We start from the raw sequence: 23,468 nt of genomic DNA on the forward strand, positions 1-23,468 counted from the left end.
GCATGAAACACATCCTAAAGTGCTAGTCATGCGAGCGTCATGAAGAACTTGCAACTTCCTCGCCCTCTTTCCATGCGAAAACGTGACCGCATTGGATGTGCCCCTTCCCCTGTCTCCACACCGCGGCAAAAAAGAAAAAAAAAAACATGCACACAGTGTTTTTTAAAGCACCAGCTCTTGCTCTTTCCCAAGCACTGATAATTAATACACAGGTGGTTGGGTGATATGATGCGTAAGGCCTCGCATGCAAGAGAACTTGTTGCATGACTAATGCTAATGTAACACTACTGTGGATAAATGGCTCAAAAATGAAATGTCTAGACAAGTTTGCTTCTCGATAATGCGTTCAACCTGCGCAGCTTTTGAAGTATTTTACGATTTATGTTTTTTCGATTCGTAAATTTGCAATATGGGCTTTTAGCGTAGCGGGAGTTACTGGCGTAGAGGTATACCGGCATGTCGGACGCTGACTTTGTACTCGCAGTTTCCCTGCCTCGCCCCACCCTTGCCACGGCGCATGCGCAGCAGGCGTCTGGTAAACCGCTATGGGTCGACGCACGTGTGTCGCCGCTATGCTAAAGGTCTTAATTAGCTAATTGCTCTTCGACTTATTTTTAAGGCATGCTCATGGTGACGTGACGGCATGGGGATTAGGGCTCTGCATTGGCTCTGTACTGGACTTTTATGTTAGCGATGACGCCACAGCACAAGGTCATGTGGTTGCGGCCTCTCGCTTGAGTGGCGTCAATGTGGTGGTCACGTTATTACAGCTTGTCACGACCGGTCACGTGACCAGCCGTGCTACTACGACAATGCCTAGCAATATCATCATTTATTGTCATTTATTGTCAGCTACGCTGTTGAAATGTTGGCGTTTCGCATTCACTTCAGTGGGCTGCTCGCACCTTTCCCTTGTGTATCTCGTAGGCGGACAGGATGGCGGCGCCGTCGAACCAGTGACGGACACAGAAGCCTCCGCCCAGCTCCCACCTGCCGGGACCTAGCCGGAACAGCTTGCCACTCAGCCACTCGGGAATCTGGCCTGCAAACGAGTGAATAGAAAAAAGAAAGCGGGGGAGGGGGGGGGGGGGTTATGAGAAGAGTGGAACAAGTCAAGAAGCAGAGTCGATCCACTGTTGGCAGGAAACAAAGTACAAGTTACTCTCGGTATGATTCGCCGCAAACAGCGTTTTCGTTGACTCGCCAAGGACTATTTCGGTGAAGGTTGTTTCATGCAGGGTCCACGGTGCACCGAAAGAGGCTCTCAATAAGTAGTCTTTTTAAACCCCAAAGAACAAGGAGGTGACGTCACGACGGCTCCGTTTCCATGCTTGGGCCGCCCTCAAAAAACATTGAAAGGATTGAGAATGAGCTTGCACGCAACACAGGCAGGCGGCCGACCTCACGATGCACGACCTTTGTTCTCTTAGTACTAATGGCGGCCACTTTACCTGAACCGAAATTTTTCGCAGTTTCCGCTTTGGTGTCAACTTCTATCTTTACCGGGGATTGTGGTTTGTTTGCAGTGTCGATCTCTGTGTCATGAATTTTCATTCAGAATTAGAGCCATGCTCTCCACGGCGACGAGTCGAAAATGCAGATGTTATTTGCTGCGTACGGTCTAACTCACGATAGCGCTTTCTTGATCGGAATAATTTGAATGTTTTGGACAACTTCATTTATTTCTCTGATTATTTCGCTGATTATGTCTCTGATTATGTCTCTGATTATGTCTCTGATTATGTCTCTGATTATGTCTCTGATTGTCTCTGAGTATGTCTCTGATTATGTCTCTTCTCTGGTTATGTCTCGCAGAAAATCCAGAAGAAATCTTGCACTTGCCACAAAAGTATAGCCTCCCTGCGTCCTTCCTTGGATGCGTTGTCTTTAAATTGCCGAGCTCTTGCTCATGGTCTCGGAGATCGCAGTTGCAAAAACTAAAAGAGGTATTTGCAAAGCTTAGTATGCATAAATTCTCAGTTTAAAAATAGAGTCTCAAAGTTTTCGGTTTCCCCTAGCTGCAAACAAATAACCACGGAATGCGTTCGACGCCCCTCCCCCTCTCTCATAGATTAGAATTCAAAAGAAATGTACAGAAAAGACGAAAAGGGAAAGTCGAAGCGAAATAGCGAAAACGAAGGAAGCATCCAGAAGTCCCGGGACCACTTTCATGTTCAGACCGAATATTCTTATCTTACTTATCCCTGCTCCCAACCTTGAGTAGCAATCATACGAACAAAGAAAACTGCGCCACAATACAAAAAGTTTAAGCAAAGGATACTATGGCGACTGGGAGTGTGATGAAAGGCCTTTCGCTGTCGGACGCCAGGGCGCTGGCGGAACTTATCGCCGCCACTTCTCGCCTTGTGTTATTTTACGACTGCACTGGGAGAAACGCCTGTCACATGGCTACGCTTTCTTTCTCTACTTTATAACCTTCCTGTTTGTTTTTTTTTCGCTTCTGTTAGTACGTACAAGATTGCTTGGCTTACGGGCCCGAGGGTTTACTTTCCAAACCCACATGGCTGAGCCTGTGTTCACGTTTGTCTTAGCAAACGTGGGAGAGCGCCAGAGTGCACCTTCCTGCCTTTGTTTTTTCTAAATTAACCAAAAAGACAAGCACATGTCGCCTCCTGGTACAGCTTTTCTTTTATAGAACTCTGGCTGAGCGGGGTCATTCTCACCGCCAAGCTGGTTTTCCCCCGGTGGTTCCCACGAGGCATTTCTGGGGTCTTCTCATTTCGCGGAAATAGCCTTTCTTTATTTTTCTCTCTTTTCCCTAAAGATTCCAGGTTTTGTTGTGCTTCAATGAATGATTTCTTTTTTTAATGTTCTTTTTTGTGTTGCCCGCTACGTTCGTTATTTGTGTTCCGCAGCATAAGGTCGATATGTCGTCGTCTGCGCTGTACTTTTCATCTCCACTGTCTGGCCTCGACATTGTGCGAGACAAATGGCGATTGTCTCGCCCTCTGGGGACAGTTTTTTTCTCAATCTTAATTGCCCGTGGTTGGGTATCCGTGCTGTTCCTGGAGCCTTAACTGTTATTTAGGTCGCTTTTCTTTCAGGAGTCGTGCAGCTTGGCGCAGAACTTACGAAGATTGCAACGAACAACTTCCAGCTGAGGGTGTTGTGGCTATCGCTTCACAAGAATTTTTTTTTTTCACATCGTTGCTCTAACTCCAATGAAACGTTCCCGACCAGACCCTGTCAGTTCAGCTGCCATTGAAGTTGTTGTGTTGTGGCAATGGCGCAGAAACAGCAAGAAGGAATGAAACATGACCTAAAATGAGCATAATCTCGGATCCCTTCTATACTTTTCCTGGTCACGAAGCTTCGCCGTAACGGTAACGGAGATCTTTGTACGCCGCCAGGTGTGACCGTGTCACTGCGCTAGGTGTTGTCTAGGGGCACCGAGTGGACAACAGGGAAGCTGCCCGGCGTTTTCAGTGTGCGATATCGTGACAATTTGGCGCGTAATTCTTGCCGTTCATTCGGCGTATTGCTACTGGCACGTTGAGTGTGAGTGTCGTGGATCATGCCAAACACCTGCACTGTGCCTGGCTTTTGTTCGGGGTTAACGAACGCCTACCATAGCGTCCTCTTTGCCTAGTCACACTGAACGGTGCGTTGCATGGCCGGATCTGTGGAAAACACTCGACGTGAGTGACATTGTTGGGGTCGATGAATGAATTGCACAAGGTGCCGCTGTGACGTCGCAGCACGAGATGCTGGAGCTCAAGCGGGACGTAATGCCGGGACGTAAAGCCCAGAGCATTGCGCATCTGCCACTGGTTAAATGCACGCTTACATTTCTGGTTTACTTTATGTTATGGAAACAAGCGAGGAAGACGCGCTGTCGGTTTAGTGTATACCTTCTTTCTTTTTTTTAATACAGAGAAAGACAGAGAGAGGAGGAAAGAAAAGGACTTCCTAGCACATCACTTACGGCGCACAAATGTTCTAGGCCTGCCCCTGTGCTTGCTTTCTTGCACGTTAACTATTAATGGTATTGCAATTTTTTTTGTACCAGCTCGTTTATGCCTTTTTCAAAATCGTTAAAGCTCGTTCAACACGCAATATTGTGTTTATTTATTTATTTTTGTACTTACATGTTTATTTGTGGCAGTATTTTTCTGTTACACACCAGTTATTTGAAATGGACAAGACTGCATTTTGCTTCTTTTCCGCGCAGGAAACTAAAAGGAATTTCGCACTAAAGAATCTGAAGCCTGTTTCACCGGCGTTTCGTACAACTGAAAATTTCTTTGGGGCGTAATTACCGCACTCGGGAGAGTTTATTTCGCCCTTTCGACGGGATATTGACAGTGCAAACACACTCAAATAAGGGCAGCAGTGCAAACAAGTTATGTTGTCCTCTCTGGCGTAGGCTCTTCTAAACGCTAGAATGTTTATTCCCTGGAATCAAGGCGACGTGCAAATGAAAGGCATGCATAGCAAAACGTATTAGAAATGAAGCTAAGCTGGGCTGCTTGTATCGAAGATCACGTTGCCCGAGGCTATGCAACTCATTCGGCTTTATTGTCTCGAAGCGCGAAACAAGGAAGGCTAGCGGTGTAGCTTGAAAACTGAATCCTGAGACCGCTGCTGTTTACGTACCTTAGTATTGGCGACCGTTGTTGAAAACTGCAGAATTCACAATAAGCGTAGTGCCACTTTCGATGCATTTTGTCTATGAATGAAGTGGTAGGTAACGAACCCTCGATGATTCATAAAAAGCACAAATCGTGCCCAGAAAAAGAAACGTACAACTCTCTCTCTCGCAATCTTTGTAGGTTCGTTCTGCTTTAACGAATGGCCCTTTACTTACCACCCATCTAGCTTGCGTTGTTCCAAGAGAGGCAGTTGCTTTGCGAAGCCAGTGGCACGTGAAATAGCAGTGCGCGGACTTGGATGCGTGCCAGCTTTAGGCAGCGACCATCACGTCGCCGGAGGTTGCAATTTGAACGCAAGTAGGGTGTCTCCCAATAGTTCGTGCCTCAGCCGGGGCCGCTGCTTTCTTTCAACGTCTGTCTGTGCATCCCATAGGGCACGACTGAACTACAAGTCATTCCAGCACGTCGCAGCCAGACAATAAGTTTGAAAGCAGCACAGACTGGTTGTAGAGAATGGCGACCGCAGCTATACGCGTTTTACGGAAATGTCGATTGCCGTGTTTTCTCTCGAAAGAGGCTCGCCTTTTTTACTGTGCAAATTCAGTTGACTCCTTCCTAAGTAGCGGTTACTCCGAGAAGCAAATTTTCAAAAGGATGACAAAGCATCGCTGTGCGTTCTGGGGACCCTGAGAAAAGAAGAAAACCTTACTAATAGGTGATAAGCACAGGAAAATGGCTTTGTCGACTACCAAGAGACCAATCCTGCTGGTGGCTATGATGAAAAATGGGGCCAATCAGCTCCATTTTTAGCCAGTGCCAACCAGCTTTCACTGATTATTGCAAAAGGCCAATAAACCTAGCTCTTCAAGCAAGAAGACCTAATGCTAACAAATTATCATCGCATAAAAATAATTGAGCGCCCCGTTCTTCCTTCTAGTGTTAACTCTATGAAAAAAAAGACCCGCTGGTAACAGCAGCCCATGCACTTTGGCTGAACTCCAAGCGAAGGTAATGAAGAGGTGCAGACACAATCTTTAAAATTGATAAATCATAGCAGTGGTAAAAAGCTGGGAAGGCTCTGGTTGCAGCTAGCGTCAAGAAACATTAAAGGAAGAGAAAATCGGCCCACAGTCGACAGACAAGGAAGTCTTCAGAGGGATGTTTTGTCCCTGCGCATCTGAAGTCTTCAATGTGACGGTAAGACCACCTGATCATGTTTCCACCATGGAAGTCAGGCCTTCGAGCCGACTATATCCGCAACGGTGCTTCAGTAAGTTTTTTTTCGCACCATTTCGAGTATCTGAAAGTCTCATTTGAAGGCAACAATTCCTAAAACATTTGAGGGGACAGTTAAGTTCTGCCTTAGGGTATGATGCAATGACATTGCTGGGTCTCTTAAGAGGCCTGGGGTCATCTTGGAGAATCACTTTGCAGGGATGGACATTGCTCTTTCTTTCACCAGCACATAACGATTTCGCTATCCTCAAGTGTACAAAGGAATAGCATTAGAGATCCCTCCCACGTAGGTATTCCTTCTTTTCCGCCTAGGTTCGTCCTACATGTCTGTATTTGCTGAACCCGTCATTCTATATTTTACTTTCATTGATCGCGGGGAGTTCTCATGCCACTACAGCCCCAGCAGGTGATTGTTTCAAAACACAGCCACCGGTGGCGTTGTGACACCTTGCTTGCTCTTCCAGAGCTCCTGTAAGCCTCATGTGCAATGTCAGAGTGGGCAGGTGGCAATTGAATTCAATTTATTCGTTACGAGACAAGGAGAAGAGGTACGCGCACAGTGAGGTGGGCAGGTAGTCACCTGCCACAGTGGCCAGCTTGCATTGGCGTCAAAAGATCACGTGACCTCCCTCGACCAATGATTAATCTAACTGCCACCTTCTACGGCGGGCAGTTTGCCACCTGCTACGATGGGCAGGTTTTGATGACGTCACAAGGACACGTGAACTTATTGGCACGTGGGCCACCTGTTTCTCTCGACTCGCCAACGCCACCGACGCCGAGTTATCCGCTGAACGTGAGCCTTAACGCTATGGCGTTAACAACGACAAAACAAAACCACAAGTCAACCCAAAAGGGGCTTCTATGTGAGCTGTGGCTTTCATTTCGGGCAAAGCGTTTGCTACGCAAATCTGCACTACGTCTTTTTTCCTGTTCTTTTCTTTTTCTAGATTGAGATGTGTCTTTTCTAATAACACGAACACTTTCTGGCATTTTGCTGAAAATTCTGAAAATGTTCTCACGTCTAACCGAGTGGTACAAGGCTTTGCAACTTCATTTATATCGGCAAGAGCGCGTATGAAGCGCCGCAGTGTTGTGAATGAGAAGCTTAAGAGAGAGGCTCAAGTTGTACTCTGATAGGCTACAAAAGACTGTCCCTCGCCCCGATACGGCCTGCATCCGCAGCGGGTTGTTTAACCGTTATCGAGGGCTTGCTGTTGAGCTTTCTCTGTTCTAGTCACTGCTAAAGAGCACCTGCATTTCAACCTTCTTTCTCTCAGGCAGGGTTAAATTCTTGCATTCACCGGTTTTCGCGATCAACTACACCTTTTAATTTTTGAAACAAGTATCGTTCTTTCTCCGGCGAATAAAGTATGTTTCGAAAGTCGGGCAGGACTTCCATCAGCATCCTAGGAATAGCGGTACCCATGCTGTGCCGCCGCACTACGACGCCGATTAATGAATGCGATGGACCCACGATTGATGAGTGTAATTAAGGCAGGAATTCACCAGGGACGAAAGAAAATATCCAATCGCGGGGCCCGTGCTCCCTCCCCGATTTCCTTCTTTACGGTGTCTCCAGCCTGCCAAAACGCCGACCTGCTTCAACGCCAGGGGTCGTGTAACATGCATCAGAAAGGTACACACAGCGCTTCTGGGTCGGCTAATTGATGTCGTGGAGTATGTGGATACACTTTGTTAGGAAGTCGTCATTTAGGAAGAATTTGAGGTGGTAGAAATACAGCAAAACAAAATGAGATATTGAAGCACATGCCGCTCTTAACGTGACATTGATATACACGAAATCTTCGTGAGCGTCCCGCTTTGCGCATTCTTCGAGGCAGTTCGGATGAAGTGGAGTACAATAAGCTCTTTCCTGTTGATAGTTTTGTTATTTCATTCCCTGGGTTGTTCCGCTTTTCACTGTTGAGATTTTTTGTTAAGGCACTTTCGAAGCAGTACACATCTTTTTTGAAACTTCGTGAATGCAATTAGTGTCTCCCTACTCAAACTACCTAAAAAAAATTTATAGGTGACATCTGTCTTCAGTGGTTTAGGCGTTTAGGATAACTACCCAGCTTTTATTCCAGCCAGCAACTTCCTCCAAGCTGGAATATGAAACCAAGACGAAGTAGATAGATATGCACGCTCAGGATGTGCGATGCGTATATTGGTCACATTTTACCCAGACAGCGGAGCAAGCGCTGGCTTACAGAGTGGTTTCCTTGACTGTTAGCTTTGTGACAGGTTTTTATGTTTTTTTCTTTGACGTGTAAATATTAGTTATGGTTTAGGTGTTGGATATATAGTACTCTTCAATACATCGAGATAAGAAGTTTTGTATAGATCTGCGCCAAACCAAAGCGTGCTCTTCTTTAATCGTACTCTAGCAGTCATAATGTTACGAGCTGCGCTGCTTTGCGAGAGAGCCAAGAATTAAGACTTCTTGAAGCTCACCGTGCACTCTCTTTGTTCAGGTTTGTAGAGGACTGTTTTGCTAACAATAAAAACTACAATTATGACTAAAATATGTGGTTAATTGACTGGTACAAAGCGACGGGAGAACCTTTACACGGATAACAACAGTTACCGGTAAAGTGCCTTCGAGCACCAGCGCAAATTCTTGCTTTTCAGGAAGGCGAAAAACAAGAACGCAACGAAAGGAAACAGCTTTGTAAGGTTCGCACTTTCACCAAAATCTCGCAGTGCAACAGATCGAAAGCTCATCAGGGCGAAGAAAGCAGAGGTCTGCGCCTCAATGGCTTCCCCCGGCGATCGATGGTGTCGATACGCTCCTAACGCAGCCACTGAGAGGCGGCTCTCACTCTGCCAGTGGGACCGCTGCTTCGCAGCGCTTTTCTTGCACAAATAGCGTCCCCTAATACAATATAAAGGGCCTAACTGCGTGAAAAACACAATGAAGACCAGTCTCTGGGTGGCAGATTTATGAGACCAAGGCCCAGATTTCTCCTCCGGATTGAAGGTCACAGACTCGGTGAATCAATCAATCATTACAAAAAGTCACAGAAAATAAAGAAGCAAGTAAACCAATAAATGGGCAAGCTCCGCTCGTGGGTTGTTGCGTCTAAGGGAATTTAAATGACCATAACATTTAAGTGCCGCTCTCGTGAATACACGTGACAGCATGATGATTCTGTGAACCACTCGGCAACCCACAAAAATGGTGTTATGTTTTTTTTTTAGTCATCAATCGTGCGTTAAGCAGTTTAGCGAAGCACATATTCGACACACCCACACGCACTAGAATACCCACGTAAACCGAGAAGTGCGCCTAAAGGGGCGAAAATATCACTCATTGCTCACGTAAGAGTTATAAAAAGTTCAGCTTATTGCGTAATAAAGTGTGTCAGCGGTATGCAAATATACACACACTTTCTCAATCTTTTGTGCTTTAAGCATAATTTACCAACGAGCATCACACTGTTTACGCATGGCTCCTGCGGAGTGGCAAACGTGAGCAGAACATCGTAGTTCAGGCTTATCTTCGGCTTCAGAAAATAACCACGCTGGTGGCTGCGTTGTGCGGGCGAATCCTACCACTGCAGGTGTAGCCTCTGTTGTTTCGCCGAAAAGTGGATTAGCGTCTGAGCAACGGAGACACCTCGATTGCTGCCGCAGTTTCGAAAAGGAACGCAGATTAGCTAGGCTTCTAGCTAATCAAGTTACACGCGATTCTTCCGGATAAAGAGTGCAATAGCGTTTCGGCGCCGTTTCCTTTTACCAAGGCAATGAATCACCAAATTAGAAGCCACGAAATAAGAGAAAAAAACTGGTCAGACACTACCACTCTTCCAACGTAACGTTAAGGAAGACGCTGTCTCGCGTATTTTAACACCTAGATTCGCTTCCAATTTTTGAAGGCAAACTGAAGCGAGTTTGCGAAGGAACGTTTCCAGTTTCATGCCTCGTAATTGCGTTAGTAATTACGCGAATAAGTTAGTCGCTTTACAGAACCTTCACAGCAGTATTCTTTGTGTGAATGGACAAAATTATGCTGCACATTTATGTGCTTTGCCCGTCTGCTAAACTGCCTTCCTTCTGTTTTTGAGAAAAGTCTGCGCTTCATACCATAGAGGGCATAAAGTTCAGTGTGGCTACTAATGATAGTAGCGTAGATCACGAGAACATCTTTTGGCTGAGGATGGTATTCCATATACACGACGTTTTACTGACTAGAATAAGAGCCTATCATAGAAGACCTTGTAAGTGGGAAGGTTTTGATGTAGCTTAATGTTCTCATTTTTGCATACACAGGAAACTTTATATAAAGACCCAGTTCTTGGAATGCACTGGACAAACCAATACTTTCCGGAAAGGCGAGATGCTTATTTTGATCTTATTTTTTTGTCAATATCAATGTGCACAAAAGTAATAGCGTGACGCTCCTAGCTGCCTAGTCCAGTAAACGGGGGGCAGTCTATAACTTAGCAACTATTTTCGGTCTTGTGAAACTGCTGAAGCTAGTCACAATGAATTTTCAGTAAATTCCTGGTTTTGTCTTTTAATATAACTCCGTCCCCGCATTACGTCGCGCGTGCGTCAAGGTCTGCGTTCTTTCTACCTGAAGGGTAGCATTTGCAGCAAAACAAAAAAAAAAATCGATTCGGAACAGATGGCTCAATTCACGAGCGAAGCCTTCGCGCGAACGCTAGACGAAAAGTGAAACAAGGCAACACCGAGACCACCTGGCACACCCCGCGTCCGATCTTCGCCGCTTTTTGCATTGTTTTTATCATCACGTGTCTAACACAGTGAGCGTGGTTTACGATCACGGCAATCGTGGGGTGTGTGAGGCTGCAGAGCCTAGAAAACGGTGCAGGGAAGCTCGTTTACCGACGAGCCAGGAGTGCGCTATCAAAGCAAGACAGGAAAATACGCTGATGCTCCCAACCTGAAATACTACAATTGCAGGTCTGCACTCGTAACCGTCGTGGGCGCTGAGAGAATTTACCAGCAACGTCACAATATGAAGCACTGCACTGAATATTCGGAGTGACAGAAAAGAAAGTAGAAATGTAAACAAGCAGCATTTCACCAGGTGTTGACGAGTACATAAGCGAGTACACGTTAAGAACGAGGACGCTAATATTTTTGCAAGTTCATCTCAGGGGGCGGCCAGCTCTTTTAGTAGCACACAACGATCACATGGACGAGGAAAGCACCGAAAACTGTGATCTTCACAGGTAATCACACTGCGGACCGCTTGTTTCGATGGCAACCTTTGTTAAGCCTCTTCAACTTGGTTTCTTTCTCCCCAGAATGCTGAAATCATCAGTGTGCCAGAGTTTTCAGCATACACCTGTGGCTCTGTTTAAACTTCGTAGAGTGCGAGAAAAGAGCGTTCTGCAGCGTGAGATGGAAACCATAGTTAAGTGTAAGGCATTCTATATTTTTTTTTTTTTTTTGCAGGGAGTAGCTAATGGGTCGCTTATAGTCTCCCTTCGCCCCTTTGCCCTCTCCGTTCTGTTTTCCCGCACGATAGTTGTATAACTGAGAGCTGCCTACGGTTCCGGCTTATTTATCGTTGTCTTGGCTTGCAACAGTGCCATGACGTAACCACACCCCGTGTCAGGGCTTCTTGATACTATTGTTCTGTTTATAAAGTTCATACATTACGCTATGGGAGAGCGTTGTGAGCCACCTGGAGGGGTAACGCCGCGGCGCTGTGTATGAAAAGAGATCGTCATCAATCGAACATACGTTTCAATGACCGAACATCGAAAGTGACCGACTTCTTTACTGTTTTAGGATAGATGCAAAGCACTACGAATGACCAGCACGAGCGCTTAAACTAGAATTTGTGCGTGCGCATGAGTGCGTGCATGTGCGTGAGGGCATGCGCGCTTATTTTGAAGCAATCACCTCGTGGTCTCATTAAATCATTAAGCAGAAAACAAAAATGGTGCTAGTGGTTTATGGCGCGAAGCTTCTGTGCTGACTATTATGTGTGTAGGGCAACCGGAACCATTATGGTAATGAATGCGCCACATTCATGACCGCAGCACCAACTACAGTAGTAGAATTCTGTAGCTCGTTGCCAAAGGTTAAGTCTTGTCTTCGCCATCCTTGTCTTGATGGTGGTTGGCGTTTTTATTGACGGATTTTCCTACTTGCTGGTTCAAGTAGAAGCTGAATTGTCAGTTTTGGAGTATTTTTTTTTCGCCGTGCTAACGAACTTAATTTGAGAATTGGTCTCCCTGTTTCAACGCCCTTCCAAGATTTTAGTTATTTATAAAAACATTTACTTTAGAAAGGTCACATCAAAATATTCGAAGGTTCATCCCGAGCAGTACGTCGCCTGGAAATCGCGAGATGAACGTCAAAACCGGCGGAGTTAGGAGGAAAACTTTACACGCAAGGCTGACGTTTTAAGAAACATCGTAATAAAGTAAGCCTCTATTTCACTTTTTGTAACTTCTAAACATTCTTGCTCTATTCCAAGATAAATACTCATTGTTTGCAACATATTTTAGTGCGACCCTTTGGAAAAATGAAAACGCGAAATATCTCAGTGGCGCTGCTATTCACATTATCTCACAGTTACGGCTCGTGCGTCATTTTAAGTGAGTGGCCGGGTATCTGCCAAGTTTTTTCCTTGCACGACGGAGCAGCAAAACAAGCTTCTGAACTCCTTCGTGGGGCTGTGGCATCACGTCATCTCATGCACTATGAAGGATCCTGGCGTCATTTCGGGCCCGATACATTTTATCGTGCACAAAGCTTGCTCATGTCTGTTGGCTCAACATTTTAGACCCCAAACTGAGAATTCAGAACGAGAAATATTGCCTTAGATTTACGCCCAGTGATAAATCAAGTGGCATTGTAAGCAACCACACTCGTAAAGAAACACTACCGTTTGTTCTCGAGCAAAATCAAGCGCACGCATTTATCATACATTTTCCGGGAGGCCTTACTTTGAGGTCACAAAAAATTCTACTAAGAAGCTTTAAACTCACAATCGTATCACAGAAAAATGGAAGCTTTATTGTGACAGAGTTGCTAAAACTTGCAAGATATGCGGAGTGCTCTCTGTTCGTCCATGTTGTTGTCCATGTTGTGTGCAATCAATTAGGCCTCTTTGACGTCGGAAAGAACAAAATTCAAAAGCAAAATGAGCATACTAAATCGTGCCTAACAAAATTATGACTGTTCCAAGATTAGCACAGGGTTCATGATGGCGAGTTGGGGCAACGCATCTGGAGCTTGAAGGGAAAGTGAAAACAGGGCTCAAGCTACCTCCGAGTCATGTGTTCCCTTTCGTGCACGAAGACATAGCTCTCATTCCGGTCAGTTCCCTCTTCCGAACGTCGACTCAGGCTTGTGTACTGTGGCACTGTGGCATTGTGCACATGAGCTACAAATATAAAAGACGCACTGTTATTGATGGTATCCTTGAAAGCACTGCACATACGGCAGAGAAAGCACCGTGGAAGTAAAAGTTGGAAATACTATATTTGCAGTCCGCGACAGCACATACGTGGTGCGTAACGCAATGTGAGGTAATCACATCAAATACATATAAAAGATGATCAGTTACCAGCTGCTTTCGGTTGTTACATGACACGTTCTTCGAAGCTTTGCCGCATAAGGAAGAGTTTGAGCACGCCGTCCTATAGACGCAAGTGCGTACTTTGGGAGCTAGGCATTTCTTCATTCATTAACGTCAAGCAGGCAGGAAAATGCCAATGAGAACATAGGACCAAGAATGCTCACTCGAGCTGACCTGCCGACAATCGTCAAAGCTGTTTGCACGAATGCCTTGAGTGCCCGTTTCTAACAAATCGCGAGAAAGCTTCAAGAACACCCAGTTCACACAAGCTGACGCTTCAACAGTTCTGCAAGAGAAATTGCGAACTCTGTAGTAAAGCGCTGTTATACAAGCGTAAGAAATCATCTTTTTTATTTTAGGCGGCTTGGGTACTCTGGCTTCAGCGAAACGTTCTAGACGACTAGGACTGGAATTTAGCTCTCAGCTTTAAAAAAAAGAACCATAAAAATATAATAGATGTGGTAGGGAAGTCACTTATTATGCATGCCCAAACGGTAAACTGCCGCGTCTGAGTGCCGCCGCTCAGTGTAGTTGCAGTCTGGTCACGTCGAGGACATTTCTGCCTCTGGGCTTGGATTCTCGGCGCTCTAGGGCCCGCTTGTTTAACCTTCTAACCTTTCAATGGAAAATTGGATCGATGATAATGATTCCTCCAATCTGGTGAGTTTTCGAGATAACTCAGCGGTACCGTATTTCACTTCGCGTTATGTCAATCACTTCAGCGAATGAAAAAAAAAACAGTTGCAGTGAGATGAAGTTAGTTGCCAACGAAGCTTGTTTTCCTGGCACCAGCTGAACCTGGCTGTATTAACAGCACAAAGAACGATTAGGTGCAGATAGCGGTGAAAAAGTCTCCTTCAGTGCGAAGAGTTGTACACAGAGTGGTCACTTTTGCCACTAGGGTTGCGATCAGCCGCTGTAGTTCTCAGTTTTCATAACTTTAAAGCTTATTTGCATCTTACTAAAAAACAGATGATTATGGAGTCTGTCTGCCACGAGCTGCGAGAAAAAAAATTAAACCCTGAAATGCTCAGGTACTCTTAAAGCTTTCATGCTAGGTAGATCGATGATAAAAGAGGTTCGTGTGCAGCGATTTGATTTATTTTAATTATTAGCAAACATAAGAAAAAGCCGGCCTTGAACTTGCAGGTTTATTCTGTAACCGCAAAGATTGTGCAAAGAATAGGGGAAATGGATGCGTGCTGCGCGCAAAACAAACAGGTAACTTGCACATACGTTTGAGGAATGAGCTACACGTGTGGTACAAATAAAAGAGCAAGGTCCGCAGATGAAACTTGTAGGAAATAAAAACGCCAGAAAGAGAGGCTCGCTCGGGTCCGGAGACGCCGGCAACGATATTGATTTCCGTTAGATTGCTACCTGCCTGCCGTCGCGATATATGCGCCATCATATATCGCCATGATGGCTCCACTCCTAGCTCTAGATTGCGTCAAGGCCTACACTGAGAGTAAAAGTAAAATGTGAAGCACGTGTCTTCAGATGAGATGTGCTTCTAATGAGCCTCTGGGGAAACCGAAGCGACCTCCCTCCGAATACATCACACTGTGAAATGGCGTGCGGAGTGGCTTTGGCCATCTTGGCTCCTTTTGGGGTCAGAGAACAGCACTTCGTGTACTTGTTGAGATAGTGCTATGTACACTAATTTTGTCATAAAAAGGCGCTGCTTCATTTATTTGTCTGCTGTACTAATTAGTGTGTGTGCTTGTGGGTTATTTTTTTCTTATGGTTCTTGCTCAACTTGGCTGGAGATGGCAAACGTTGGCTTGCTGAGGCATAGCGCCGATCGATTCCCTTCGAGTTACAGTAACTCAAAGGCTAGGGGCACACACAGAAGAAAATATAACCGACCTGGAGAACAGCCCGAGGACGAGAGGTCTTAAAATGTTCCTTCTTAGCTTTTGTTTTCTTTCAATTTAACATCAAAGCTTTTTCCCATCCTTTTTGTGGCGTCCATGCCTAGCATCACTGGTGGAAACCCCATAACTTTGTCAAATTCTGTTTTGTTTTCTAAACTATTTTTCTGACAACCTGTGACGACACAGCCCGAGACGGAGTACCTTTGAGCTCTTGCACTGAACAAGAGAACGAAGGCAAACTAGCAACCGGTGACGATTCGAGAAATAGTAGCAGCTGTACAGTTGCTGTGTTTTGCCCCTAACCTGTTATCTTCTTAAAGATTGGCGCTATTCGAAGCGGCCTCTGGCAAGATATTCGGAAGATCCGACCAGGGACGAGACTTGTCAATCACTGGCAGTGCTGACTCGACAGTCGGCAAGCAATAACTGGGCTGAGGTCTGAAACATATAAAGTGCTTGTAAATATCCTTTAGCGGCTGGCTTTCGCCGTAGAGCACAGGTGCCAAGGTGGCGAGGTGCCGAAATAAACTGCCACTATTCGCTTTATATTTGTCCGTTTGTCACTGACTACACGGGCAGAACGCAGGTTTACTCGTCTGCTAGTAAGCTCGTGTTCCAATAACAGCATGTCCTGCATATTCACGTTAGAACACTATATACTTTGAAATCAGAGCCAGTGTCTGCAGAGGCATCAGGAAAGTGTTAAAAAGCTGATACGTCCAGACAGCACGCGTTAGGCAGTTATTTACGTGCCGTTCATTAAACGGACAGTGTTGTCAAGATCTCTGATCAACCTCAATTTTTTTTATTGAATGAGAAGGTACAGGCAATGGAGGCGGGTATAGCAACCATCTAATAAAGATATGAAACTACATTGTTGTACATGGATTTAACGACCCGGAAGGACACATGAGTCGTTGTTGAGAACTACGAATAAATATAGAATACTAGGGGTTCTTTAGCGTGCGCCGAAACAGCATAGCACTGAGGCATTTTTGCATTTCTCCTCCTTCGAAATGTGACCTGTACGACTGGAATCGAAACCGCGACCTTGGGATCAGCATCCGAATGCCAAAGCCGCGGAGGAATGAATAAATACGAGAAATCAAAGATACGGATCAAGGGGAAGAATCTTTTATGAAGCAAGAAGTGTCCATGCAACTGATGACCGGCACAAAAGAAAAAGAAAAGTATGTATGGAGAGCTACAACCTATCCCGTAGTCTTTGTATTCGTGCTGTAATGTTCATCTGATTACCGAAGACAAATGAACGCTCCGGTGAACAGAGCGCTCAGGTGAACCGGAGTGGGCTGAGAGCCACGTTGCGAGCCCTGCAAAGTATACATGTAGGTGGAGGGAGGAAACATGGAAGCTAAGCAGGCAAGCATGGCCGGCCCAGACAAAGACGAATGATGTGTTTCCGCCAACACAGCGTGAAGGCCCGGAATGGAAGGCATTTCGCTGTTTGCCGTAGTGCGCGCTGGTCGAGTGGGAAACAGTGGTAACTGGGCGGTTTCAGGCCCATGAAAAGATATTAGGGAATGCTCGAGCAGAAAGCAGTCTTTTAAATGAAAGAAAAAGCAGCACGCTTTGGGGATGAAGATACAAAGCAATAAAGTGGACAAGTAGTTTGCCGCAGAATTGGAGCAGAGAAGCGTGCGGGAGTGAATAGCTTTTTCAACAAAACGTTCGAAGGTCACCGCAGAGATCTATAGATATTTATGCCCTGCTAAACATTGAAAAAAAAACAACGAATCTTGTTGCTGGGACTAGAGTTTAGTAATTAGTTATCTAGCTGAAAAATTAATTTGCTGTCTGTGACTCATATAGTGCATCGCCTGTGAGCAAGGCGAAAGTAGATCGCGTGCGAGTGGGCACTAAGCGAAAAATGTACACTAGCTTTTGCTGTGCCAAAAGAGATCCCTAGCTACCCTGGATAACCTTGGGTCTGAATGCCATTAGGCTGGGGAGGATGTCCCTTTTATAATCATGTGTACAATTTAGTTTGGGTATTTGTACTTCGTTGTTGACCATCCCTAGGCGCTCAAACCCACGGAATTATAGTTTTACTTCTGCAGCGGCTTTCTATGTGACTTTTCTCCAATGCCAACTACTCTTTATTTTTGGCAACTACCACGCAAGAATAAACTATCTTTCTCCCCAATGTACTAATGGGATTTTTTTTTGTGGTTCCAGCATTCCCAGATTCCAGTTCAACGCCTGCTTTCAGATTACTGATGCAGTTCTTTCAGGCTAAGCTGAGTTGTTGAAGGCCTCTTTCTTATGTGCGTACAGCGTCGCTTGACCCTTGGGTTTTTTTTAGAACATTAGGCAAACTAGGCTCCGGGCCGTTTTCTCTTTGTAACGTGCCGACATTGTAAATTTTCACCTGGATGCGCTCTTCATTTCCTCCACTTACAGGGTTCCACTATTCCTTTTCCCTCATAACTAACGGCGCCCTCTCCCTCTGCCCTCGCTAGGCTACTACGACCCGCTGTCAGGGTCGCCGTTGGTGCGGAGACTGTTTTCTATGCAAGAGCTGAGGCAGTTGAGATGAACCTCGTGAGATGACCCTCGAGAAATGCCGCGGCCTTCCATCACGTATTCATGTTTGTCTTTTTTTTAACCTGAAAGCGAATGGACACTGCTCTCTTCTTTCTCTGTTCTTCTCTTCATTGCCAGCGTGGCGCTCATCCAGCTTTCTGTCACCACAGAGTCTGTTGTTCAAGTATCACGTGCATTTTTTTCCATTTCTGAATGACTAGATAAAACAACACTACGTCAGATTAGCCAAGAGAACGACGAACGCCATAAACACAATCTATTTCAATTCCCATAAACACAATCTGCCGCTACAGCTGATGGCAATGTTTTCACAACGTGAAACGCCCTCTTTTGTCTACACACTGCATGTACTACGAAAGAAGCTCTCAGTGACTGCTATATTAATTGCGCCTTAGTTACTGGTTTTTCGATTATACGTTTTTCTGTACTTGACTCACTTTGCCCCTACGCTTGCTAGGTAAACACGTAATCAGTGGTACTAATCTCTCAGAAATTATCTTATAGTTAATAGGAAAAGTCTTTTTCAATATGAAAATAACAGGTCTGCCTCAACCTAGTAGACTTCTCACTTTTACACGCCGAAAGCTGAGAGTAGGGACTGACGGCATGTTTTGTCCGTAATTTACACCAAATACCTCTGCTCATGCCCGTGTGTTTAGGCGTAGCAGCTACTATTTATGAGGCACGCGTGCAATATAAAGAGAATGTGGAATGCGTTCGAAGAGCCATTGCTTTAGAACTCTTTGATCCTCACAATAGTTGCAGAAAAAACCACTGCCGTAACATCCTTCTTCGAGGACGTGATACGTCGTCAGCTGTATGTCCCTCTGCCTGTGAGGGAATTACGTGTAAATCTTTCGGCCTCAATTTCATCTCCAGCTAACAACACACGTCGTTCAAAACCGCATCTGTCACATTCGTACACAATAATTCAATGCAGCTGATATCCTTGTAACCTTCGTATTAAGGAGGCGCACTTTATTATTTTGTTCTAAGAATTGTCTTGTATCTGTACCGCTGTGGACTGTTTAGGGTCAGAGGCCTCGTCAGGCACCACCAGCTTTTAGCCTTTGTCCCTGCATCAGGCTCTGTGTTTCGTCTGATGCTGAAATAAAATAACTAAATAAATAATGGTTCACATTCGTATACTCTGAACGTCGCATAACTTATTTCTTTATTTTGCTAACCCATTTCTGTTCACTTGCTAGTACGTTGATTTCTTGGGACCCATCTCTTTACCGAAGGAACTGAGGTTAGAGTAAGCTTCTCCTAGTCTAGAACACGCATGCTTCTGCACAAAGGTACTCCAGTGAAGGTGTTCACAATAAATTGTGCCTTACAAGGTAACAGCAGCCTAGCATGCTGTTACCTTGTTAGAGAATATTCACTCGTCAATTTCAAGCAACATTCCAATTATGCGAGGTCTGAAATGCATGTATGAATCAGCGTCAGTACTCTAATACGACCTTGCTCTGGTCAAAGCGAGGAGACATGCCTATTCTTTGTGCTTGGTGATTTGGCTCCGGGAAAGCGATTTTTTGAGCTTTTTAATACATCCTGAGGGTCGTGATCATGCATACGAAAATCAGCAAGGATAGTTCTCAAGTGGTAGATGACACATACTTATTGCAACTGTTAACGTGTTGGGTTACAAACTGATGATTAGAGAAACGCCCAGCAAAATCGAAAAACGGGTAATTTCTTGAAGGCATTGATCATCAAATATTCTATCACAAGCGAAAAAACGGATTACGCGCGCCAAAGTATCCAAGTAAGTTGTATGTAGGCAGTTTAAAATAAGAGCGTGACGCGGATAGTTGGAGCAGAAAAAAAAATTCCCCATAGGCGACGTCTCTTTCTGGGGGATCAGTGTCTGGATTCTCCGTGTTGTGTACAACGCCAGTGCAGCGTTGTTTCACTCTGACGCGTGAGCCGGAATAATTCTGATGTTTCCGTGCCGGGAGTGCGGCAGCGTGTGTCGTACATCATACCACTGGGGAATAGGCGGACAAGGTCAGGACGGTCTCACAAGTGCATTTTTGTTCGCTAAGAGATGCTTTTCTTCACGCTGCTATGATCAAGATATGGCTTCCGAGAAAACATTTTAACATAAAATTCATATGTACATGCGAGAAAAAACTGCCTGTCTCTTTTCTCCAGTTTTCCCATCTTTCACTCTCAGAGTCACTGGGAGCGACCTTCAATCTTGTGCTGTCAACTTCTTTTCTTCATTTATCATGAGCTTTTTTTCCTATTTATGCTACACATCCTTTTGACCGACTTCTTGACGTCTGATGCTTCAAAGTTTTATTTTATCGGAACCCGTTGCGGTGTCTCACAAACGCCGTTTGACGGACGTCGATTTTCGCTCACCACGGGCGTTGGTGGTGTGGATCCATGTCGTAATGCCTCCAGTGGTGATTTGTTGTCATGCACTGACACGATAGGCATGCACCAGAAAAGATTAAACCTTTCTCTAGGCATTTTGAATCAAGACGACTTTTTGCAAGGCTGAAGAATGAGGCCGTCTAGTCGGGAGGCCCCAATAAGTTGGCGCATGTTTATTCACGAACGCTGAAGCATGACCTCCCAGCTTCAACAGTACTCAAAAACAGCTCAAGCGTCAACGGCTTCACACAATAGGCGCCTGGGAGGCACATTGTCTTTGCGCTAATGTGAGGGACATTCTGTGCTGCAGCTGCTCCTCAGGCATCATTCTGGTGCTAGGGTCAGAAAGAAGCATTAGGGATAGAAACAGCAGAGAACATAAAGGGAGAAGGGCAGAAGAAGCAGCGCTTAGGTGTATACGCAGGACAGAATATTGAATTTGGTACTCGGCTCTAATATGTAAAGTATCAGAGTAAAAAAAAATTATTTTCTTTTTAAACAGGCTAAATGAAAGGAAAATAAAAAAGAGAAACGCTGCTAAATTACTCAGATTCAGCCGTGTAGAGAGTACGAAGTAGAATGCGAATAATGTTATCGCCGTCAACGATAACAGTATCATTTACCTCGCGCTTTGGAGGGGAAGCTTGCGCCACAATGTCTGTGAAATATTCACTCCCTATCGAAGAAATCACAGCGCAATATCTCTGCTTTTATTACGAATCCTACCTTTGTACTGGCGGCAAAAAAATAAAGAGGGGATGGGTTTCACGACTTCGGAAAAATCGCATGCGCAGGTATAGAGATGCAAAATTCACATTATACTACAATGACTCCATTCACGTTTGATATGAGGGCGAAGCTTTGTTTGGGGGGGGGGAAGGGAAGGGCGGGGGGGGGGGGGGGAGGGGGCTGGCGGTATACGCGGTCGAAACCACCCGGTAGAATTGTTACGTGGATAAATCCTCCGCCTTCCTTTCTCTTTTTTTTTGTTTCAACATAGGCAAAGCGTGAGAGGAGTTCGAAAGCAGCGGCGGGCTCTGTTTACCTCCGTCTGCGCCAGCTCGTCTCCCCGGCGACCTGGAGCAGACGGTTTTACGAAACAGAAGCTGCTCCTTGCATGCGCTATTCTGCCGGGCGCCGCGCGCTCTGCCCCCGCCTACACTCTTTCTTCGTCGCCATCTCGCGCTGCTAGAGAGAGCAAGCCCTTGGCGCAAGCCGGTGGTGCAAGCCCGGGGCTGCCATGAATGCCAGACTAAAGGGATCTGTTTAGGGAGCGCTGCATTCGTTGCGCAACAACGGGGAGAAGGACGATGGCAACCGTAAGCGGAGGCTTCACGCAGTTGCTCTAATCGCTGAAAACCTTACCTTGAAAATAAACGGAGCCCAGTTAGAGGGGACTACAAAGGAAGAAGAAAAAGCCAATAATTTCCCGCGCTAATAAACGAGAACGAGAAATTTTGGAACTAATGTGTGTTAGACAGCATCAAACTGGGTAGATTTAACGCGTTGAAATTGTTTCTAGCCGAACTAGCCTCCGAGCTACGATCAGTCCGCTGCAAGTGCCGGCTTTAATTACTGCTAGTGAGCGACCGCAGTTAGTAAGTGATCGTCTCACAGCTCTTTTTCTTTGCTTTCTCAAACTTATTTACTACCGTGACGGTGCCGAAGACACATTGCAGTTTTAATTATCACAACTATACCCTGCTTCATCACCTAACGTTCATTCAACGGCTCTCGTTTTCAAATGCTTTGTAACGAACCATCTTTCTTTGAGTTCGCCATGTTTGCCGCAGCGGCTAGTGCTTACAGCGTTCGGTTGGTGAACACGAGGACGCGGAAGCAACTCCCGACCGTGGCGACACACACACACACACACACACACACACACACACACACACACACACACACACACACACACACACACACGCACACGCACACGCACGCACGCACGCACGCACGCACGCACGCACGCACGCACGCGCGCACGCGCACGCGCACGCGCACGCGCACGCGCACGCACACGCACACGCGCACGCACGCACGCACACGCACACGCGCACGCGCACGCACGCACGCACGCACGCACGCACGCGCACGCACGCACACACAACCACATACACACGCACGCACACACAAAAATACTGCCAGTATGCTATGCGATGCCCGCGCACATGAATGAATCCCAGGTCACCCGAATTAATCCCAAGCCCTACCTTACGGCGTATTTTTACCTCTCTCCCTCTTTCTTCGCTCCCTGCTTTATCTCTTCTCTCACGGCGCGGTTGACGTGTCCACTGGGAGTGGGATAGTTATTGTGCCTTTACTTTCCTGATAACAAGTTTTAAATTTTTCCGTGCGAGAAAGAAATCGTCGATGCGCGTTCGATGATGGGTGTCTGGCTTTTGTGCAGCCATCGTCGCCGCTTCGGCACATATAGTTGCGGAGTGCATCTGTTCCCTGTCTCACCTGTTGGTTCCTTTCTCCCTCTACCCGCATGTTGCAGCGATAATGGCTCGTATTGCAAACTTTTGAAGCGAGAAGCTTCCTTACTCTAGGTAAAGCAGTTGTCGCGTAGACCGGAGAATGACCTCGGGCGACCTTCAGCCCAACCACGTTAGCCGTGTATGACCATATGTGGTACAGTTATGGCGTCGAACCTTTGAGCCCTGGCCTTTGACCTTCGACATTTGGTGACCTTTGGGTTGACCTTTGACCTTAAGAACATCCGATGGGGTGATGTGAAGCCACGTGATGACATCCGATGGGGGTGTCGTAAGACCACGTGATGCCACGTCATAGCCACGTGGTCGTGTGGATATATATACATAGAGCGGCTGTCGCGAGCGTGTAGTGGAGCTGCCATGAACGAGCCTCGGACGCCTAGCAAGTGTCCTTGCGTTCCGCTGAATTCCAGGGTTAGCCAAGTTAAGCGACTGTAATTTGTTTTTCGTACATTCAGACACTTAGACGTGTCTGATGGGTCCAGCTAAACTCAGCTCACCTACTGCCTATCAAATAGTTACCTATGCAAAACAAATTTACAGCGTGCACCGTTGCATTCTATGCTGCAACGCACCGGTGACATGCTGGGCATATACAGCTGGGATACGGGGGTACATACAGCCGTATCGGGCACATTCCTAGAGTATAAAGCATCGGTGTACATTAAACGGCGAAGAAACATGAATAAAATTGTATCTAAGTAAAGATGGGTTCTCT

At 45.9% G+C, this 23,468-nt stretch overlaps 1 protein-coding gene across 1 annotated transcript in view; it reads right to left on the reverse strand.

The window, feature by feature from the left end:
• LOC144120742 (carotenoid-cleaving dioxygenase, mitochondrial-like) overlaps nucleotides 1-23,468 on the reverse strand; it is a 70,881-nt gene that overhangs the window by 15,766 nt on the left and 31,647 nt on the right. Inside the window, exon 2 of the mRNA XM_077653402.1 lies at nucleotides 906-1,042. Coding sequence (XP_077509528.1) covers nucleotides 906-1,042 — 137 coding nt within the window. The remainder of the gene's footprint in view (nucleotides 1-905; nucleotides 1,043-23,468) is intronic.

This window comes from Amblyomma americanum, chromosome 2, assembly GCF_052857255.1.
Source record: "Amblyomma americanum isolate KBUSLIRL-KWMA chromosome 2, ASM5285725v1, whole genome shotgun sequence".
NCBI classification, from domain to species: domain Eukaryota; kingdom Metazoa; phylum Arthropoda; class Arachnida; order Ixodida; family Ixodidae; genus Amblyomma; species Amblyomma americanum.